General features: G+C 40.1%; 1 protein-coding gene across 1 annotated transcript; it reads right to left on the bottom strand.

The window, feature by feature from the left end:
* Nucleotides 1-301: 301 nt before the first annotated feature.
* lhx4 (LIM homeobox 4) lies at nucleotides 302-6,689 on the bottom strand (the record flags this gene model as incomplete). The annotated part of the gene is made up of 6 exons (XM_080833247.1): nucleotides 302-690; nucleotides 1,223-1,394; nucleotides 1,561-1,715; nucleotides 2,344-2,546; nucleotides 3,886-4,057; nucleotides 6,611-6,689. 6 exons carry the CDS (start codon nucleotides 6,687-6,689, stop codon nucleotides 302-304), a joined length of 1,170 nt encoding a protein of 389 aa, XP_080689373.1.
* Nucleotides 6,690-6,912: the final 223 nt, after the last annotated feature.

Raw genomic sequence — 6,912 nt, 5'->3', positions numbered from 1 at the left:
GATGGGAATTCAACCAAACTGTAAATAAATTACGGCAACACAAAATCCATAGTCTTAATATGGATATGCTCCAGTGATTCTTTATAACATGTTTCAAATTCAAATGTCCATCCTCTCCTGACATAGGGTGCCTTTACTCTGCTGCTGCCTCTACCACAAGGTGTTCTTGTGTTGGATAGGTTTAGCACAATCCCTTGTCCTCTTTACTGAAAAAATATGTCTGATTTCCTGGGGAAATATTAATATAAAGTCCATAACTGTCCATCATCTGGAGCTTCTTAGCAGCGTTACTTCCACGCGCTCAGAACTGAGAGTGGTCCATTTCATCCAGCCAGGAGGCGGGACTAGTGGGAAAGTCTGGATAGCCTGTGCTGCTCCCTGTAGAAAGGTCAGAGGTCGGCCCACCCGCCATGACCCGCAGAGCTTGCCCAACCCCAACCTGGCCCCCCTGTGCCATGATAGCGTCCATGGAGAAGCCCAGGCTGCTGAGGAGGGGGGTATGGCCTGGCAGGGAGCTGATGGAGGAGGGGGAGTGGGGGAGCCCATACGGGCTACTGGCTCGTACGTCATGGAAGGGCTGCACGGCTCCATCTAATGAGAATCTTCCATTCAACACACCCCCATTAGCCACGTCCCCCACACTGGCATAGAGGCTGTTGCTGTGGCCCAAGTCTGACAGGATTTGATCATCTTGAGAAAGAAAAAAGTATGATATTGGTAAGATTTACAGACCATGTGTTCATGTCAAAGGTGGTGAACCAATTATCACATATTCATTTAAAGAGGACCTATTATGCTTGCTTCAGCTTTACCAGAGATTAACATACTTCAGTTTACCAAAAAAAAATTTTTTTCTCATACTGTATATTTCTATTCACCCTGTCTGAAATGCACAGAAAGCTTACATGCAAATAAAAAAGCTATATAACACACTAAAGGAAAGTGAAAAATGAAAAAGCATAAAGGTAATTTTTAAAGCCTTTCCTTCTTTATAGACCGTCCACAATACTATTTTTGTGTTTTTATAAAAGGAAATGGTACTAATTCGGACAAGAGACTTCTAAGACTACCCTTAAGAGAATTTCCACAAATAGCACAGTCTTTAAAAAATCTGTGTGTCTAAAGCCTGTGTGGTATTAGTCAGAGGAGTAAGAAAGAAAGAAAAAAGGGCAAGGAAGGAAGGAAGGAAGGGAAGGTTGATGATGAGTGAAGCTGTGCCTACCTCTGAAGCTGATTTCACTGTCACTTAAACCCACATCCTCGGCTGAACTTTCCTTCTCTATCTTGCTGCTCCCTCTGTTGCGTTTGACACTCTTGTAGTATTGACCCCAGCGGTGGCGGCCTGCATCCTTCTTTAGACGCTTCTCCTTTGCTCTGCGGTTCTGAAACCAAACCTGTAAGTTATGATAACAGATGTTTCACACAGAATTTGAAGGTTTTGAAACCGAAAGGATCTATACCCTTCAGTCACAGCCTAAGCATGGAATGTTAAATATGTTTTGAATCTAGCTCCTATCTCTCTGATCTGTCATCATTGCTTTAAAGAAAAATCTGAAATACCTGCACCACTCTCATGTCCAATCCCGTCTCAGAAGACAGCTGTTCACGGACATGTCTTGCTGGTTTTGGGGAGTTCTTGTAAGCAATTTTCAGGGTTTCTAACTGTTTGGCTGTGATGGTTGTCCGTGGGCGTTTTGCTCCCGCTTCAGAATCATCTGTGAGCCAGAAATGGAAAATCTTTTTGTATTCATTCCGAGAGTACAGATAAATGATTTCTGAGAGGGCATTATGGTAGCTGAGGTGTTCTGTTTCTTTCATGGTCATTGCTCTTCAATATTGTTGTGCTCTATAATCTGCTGGGCTTTGCTTTACTTTGCTGTGGTGTTATGTGTTGTCGTAATAACGCTGTTAAAAAATGTCCCCATTAAAACTGGGAATGTAAATCTCCCTAGGGAAGGAGTTACTGAGGCATTTACCATAAATGCATAACACTTCACTTAACATAATCAATCAAAGAAAATCTAAGTGTGGACCACACAATAGACCCCCAGATTTCAATCCATAAAAGGTCACTTCAGACTAATATTTATGACACTGACATGCTTGCTGAATTACTTTCACTGATCTGTGACATCTTGTGCTTCCTTATCCTGGTACACATCCTGTATTTAATGACAGTTTCCTAACTGCTGCACTGCCTACCAGCCAGTGGTGCAGTACAAGAGGTAATTGTAAACTACTGACTTAAGTAATTAAATCAATTCTTTCCTTCAAAATCAACCAGTATAGATTTAGCTATACCAATTATTTTAAGTAGTGAGTTACCTACCATTGGTGACCTACCATTTTGTTTTGCCGTCTCATAGTCTTCTTTGCACACCAGTCTGCCGTCCTCCATAAGGTAGAACTCATCGCCAGTGGCCAGCTGTTGGCTACAGATCACGCAGGAGAAGCAGTGCAAGTGGTACACAAAATCTTGGGCTTTCCTTACCACCTGCGTAGGGGGGATGCCCTGTTGGCATGAGGCACACTTTGTTCCAAAACGTCTGCAAATACAATACAACACACAAACATTATAATATACTCATGCCTAAATAGACAAATATTGCTTATTGCCAAATAATGACCTGTTATTGTCACACAAGCCATTATTACAAACAGGATCTGACACAATTATGTTATTTCAAATGAATTCATAGTCACTACCATGGTAGAGATTCAGTTACTAATAGTGTTTATTCTGGAGCAGAGAAGGGGAGATGGTTTTGTTAGACAAAAAAATGCATTTGGATGCATTTCTGTTGTCAGCGGGCTCATCCCACTTTTGACAAATGGATTCAAATCAATGAGTATGTGTGTGTGTGGGGGTGGGGTGGGGGGGGGGGGGGGGGGGGGGGGGGGGTAGAGGGCCGCCATCACTAAACACACAGGAAGAGAACTAATTAAGCACAGTCCTTCCCCGGGCTGTAAATCAGAGAGAGTAAGTGAAGTTTGCTCATTGCTGTGGGGAAATACCCCCCCTACACACCCCTGCCCCTGAATGGGTTGCCAGATCAGCTCTTTGTCTCCAGCATCCCTACACTTTTAAAATTCAGCCCTCGCCCTCCTGGTCCGTCCCCTGGGCCAGCTAATACAGTTAGCATCCACTCAGGGACTCAGTAGCTTTTTTAGGTCTCTCTAAAGCTCCTGACATTAGATCCTCTGAAACATGATTTAGTGAAAGCCAGTCCTGATCCTGTTTTGTGTTAAAGTCAAACTTAATTTTCATCTTGGTTGCTAAGGAAATGTAATGGTAAAAATAGAATAAAGAATATTGTAAGAATAGTATAAAGAAATAAATAAAGATAGACCCTAAAATGAACCAAAGAAACTTGTGGCTGTTTGTGTTTGTGTTTCCAGCCATATCCAACTCAAGGCAGTCACAATTGTCTTTCTCTATCTCTATTGCTATATGGAACTACTATATATGAATTGCACAGCCTACGTAGAATTCTTTGTTGTTTATCATGATGTATAATGTATTATTATTTAAAATAATATAAAATAAGATAATATGACCGTATTCAATGTTATGCAGCTGCTGCTCAATTTGCACATTATGAAAAGAACTACCTCGCGATAATTTAATTTAGATTTTTCCCACTCTCCAAAGACAGATATAAGATGGAAGAGATATTTGGAAAATAAGGTAATGTAAGCCTACATGGAAATCAAATGTCGGCCTATAACGCTGAACGTCAAGGGAAAATCATTTTTTTTTTTCTTTTTACGTCTTAGAGTCCCTGACGGTTTTCTCAAGGTCAAGAAGCGCTTTCACTTCTAGCGGTTTTCAGCATCTTTATTCAAAAGTTTGAAGCGAACAAATCAGTAGAAAGGTAAACTCACTTGAAGAAATCTTCTTTGCAGTAGACATTTCCCATCCGCGAGAAGCATTTATCTGCCAGCGGTCCTTGACAATCGGTGCACTTCAAACACTTAGTGTGCCAATGCCGGTCCAAAACCTTCAGAATAAACTTGTCGAGGATGTGCTGGTTGCAGCCTGCACACTGAGGGATCTCTGTGAAGAAAGGGTGTAAGTAAGCCTAAGTACAATTCTCAGCCTTATAATAACATTATAATTACATTATATTACTAGCCTTATAATAACAATGTTGTTATTATTGTTGTTGGTGGGGTGGTGAAGATAATATTATTATTGTTGTGATTGTTACTATTATTAGTAGTAGTAGTGGTAGTAACAGTAGTAGTAGTAGTAGTAATAAGAAGAAGAATACAAGAACACAACAACGCCAGTATAATAGGTTTCTGTAGATTAATGTAGCTAATAGATTAAAGATGGCCTATTATTTTTCTTTGTAAAAGAGGAGGACCGGCCTGTCCCGGTAAACCTAGCCTCGGTCGGTCTATTGGAAAAATTGCACTGGAATATAAACTCCTCTACCTGTTAGGCCTGTCTGTTAGATAACCTATGACTGAGACTAGAAAATGACCAAATCGCTCCATTGCTGCCAAGCCAAGATAAATGCAAAGCCAAAATATGAGAGGATAAGTGGCTAGGCTAAGTCTATAGTTAATGAATTTAAACAACAAACTAATTAAATTAGTCCTGCCACCATATAACAAATGAAGGGATATAAGTAGGCCACGCTCATCTGAATAGCTATGACAAATAAATGGCAACACACATTTTTTTTTCTTGAAAACATCACAGTTGTCCCGCTTGAAATAGAAAAGGAAGTGATGGAGCTGGGGCACACAGACCGGCCGCCCGCACAATCTTTGACCTTGACCTAGCTGTCCGACGATCTCTGACGTCGCGGTATTGCTAATCACAATAGATCTGATCATTGTTACAGCCTTATTCGTTAAACGTAGGCCTTCAGAGGATACTGTTAGTGCTCCATCCTATCAGTGCTATTTAGCCTACGATATTGTCCTCATTCAGCGACGTACGAATACGAGTGTTGCCCCCAAAAAGTAATGGAAACGGGTATTTTTAACAAAACAAAAAAACGGTCATGTTTTTGATGCAGACGATGTTTTAAAATGTTTTACTTTACATGCACTACTAATATAGCATATTTCAGGCTTATACGCATATAAACTATGGATGATTTGCGCACAGGCGTAAAGGAAATGTGTGTTAATATAACCAGCAATGCCCTATATGAATATGAAATACAAATTAGGCTACCTTCTGGATGGTTATGCGAGTCAAGTAGGCCTAGGCCTAAAACATAAGGTAGGTAGGCTACCACGTTAGATATGTTAGGTAGCCTACAAAATAGACTTGTCATAGGTTGAGATATATTTCGGAAAGACCCTAACTACATTGAGAACTAGTATGGGAGATAGAGCTTTTAATCCTATTTAATAATTGACCATCTGTCAAAAACCTAGGCCTACCAGTCTCGTCTCAAATGTATTTATTTTTGGCCAATTTCTCCATTAAAACATCTCAAAATGTAGCCTTTTGAACACATGCGATAGTATGTATTTTATTTCTCACGTCATTTTTCAAATTAAAAATTTATTTATTTCGATTAGGCCCATGCCGTTTTTCTATTAACAAACATGCAAATGTAGTTTAACGTTTGGCCTACGTGACATCATCCTTTCAAAGTAGCCATCTCCGTTAGTCTTTAAGCTTTAAGGTCATAATTCTTAAATAAGCATTATAGGCCTAGTAAAGTGTCCACACGCGCATATTGCTGGCTCATATGAGAATAATTAGGTCAGGAATTTATCCAATTCATCTCCATCTTGATCGCGCGATCAGATTATATAGGCCTAACAGAGATTAACATAGTAGAGATAAAGAGCAGATGCCAAGATAATAGGTTATTTGCTGCTTTGATGTTGCTTTGATAAAGCCTAACTCTAAAATTATAAAAATGGCATTTTTTTCCGAGAACATTGAATAGACCTGGAACCTGTATTTTAAGCTTTAAACTATTGAATCTGATATGAGGTTTATTGCTGTAGCCTAATGTTCAATGTCTAAACACGTTTAGCCTACCTTAACAAAACCAGTATTTAATTAACATGAGAGAATATGACATCGGAATTTAACCGATGACAGCTGGCCGAAAGATAAACAAGATAGCCTAAAGAAAGTTGCGAAAATGTATGAACGAACATAATAAATAAACGCAACATTGATAGGCGTACCCTAATCACGTCAGTAGAGGCCTATAGAAAAAAAAAACAGTTTCTCATGTTGGCCAAAATCAACCTATTGGAATGTAAAGAATGGTTAACACTATTGTGTGTGTGTTTTTTTTTTTTTAGTTTTTAAGAAAAGGTTGACCTATGTAAAATGAACTTCAAACCTCATTTAACATGCGTAACAGGTCAATTAGACGGACAGCTCCACCGTACACATGGTAAATGTATACAGCAAACGAGCCACAGCAGTCAGGTTCACACATTTCTGACAGCCTATGCTAGTTTAAATGCGCAATCCCCTCGCCGACGTAGCCTATTGCCCAGTTAGCCTACAGCCTATGCGGTTTCATTCTTTAGACCAAAAAAACTCTACAGCAGTTTGCAACGGGTTTGACAGTGTTCTTGCAATAGCCCTGATAGATAGAGGTAGGAAAAACCTTACGCTGCATTGGCACTCCAAGTATGTCCGGTAGCCCCTTCCCAGGAGTCTCTGAAGCTAAAACGGCTGCGCTTTGCATCATTGTCGTCTGGTCCAGGCAACGCACACTTGCTATGTGGAAGTCTCCAAATCTCCCATATACATTTAAATACGTAAAAAACAAAAACAAATTCAGTATCCTGTATCAATCTTCGCTGTGTTATCCTTGTTTAAAATTGTGGGAGGCGATGGCCCCCGTGCTTTTAGTGCGAGTCTACCAGTAATTTGATACATTCACACTGCGGAGCACATTTGACGTTCACACA

The sequence above is a fragment of the Sprattus sprattus genome (genome assembly GCF_963457725.1).
Source record: "Sprattus sprattus genome assembly, chromosome: 2".
Taxonomy (NCBI): Eukaryota; Metazoa; Chordata; class Actinopteri; order Clupeiformes; family Clupeidae; genus Sprattus; species Sprattus sprattus.
This window is presented reverse-complemented; position numbering and strand designations above follow the sequence as displayed.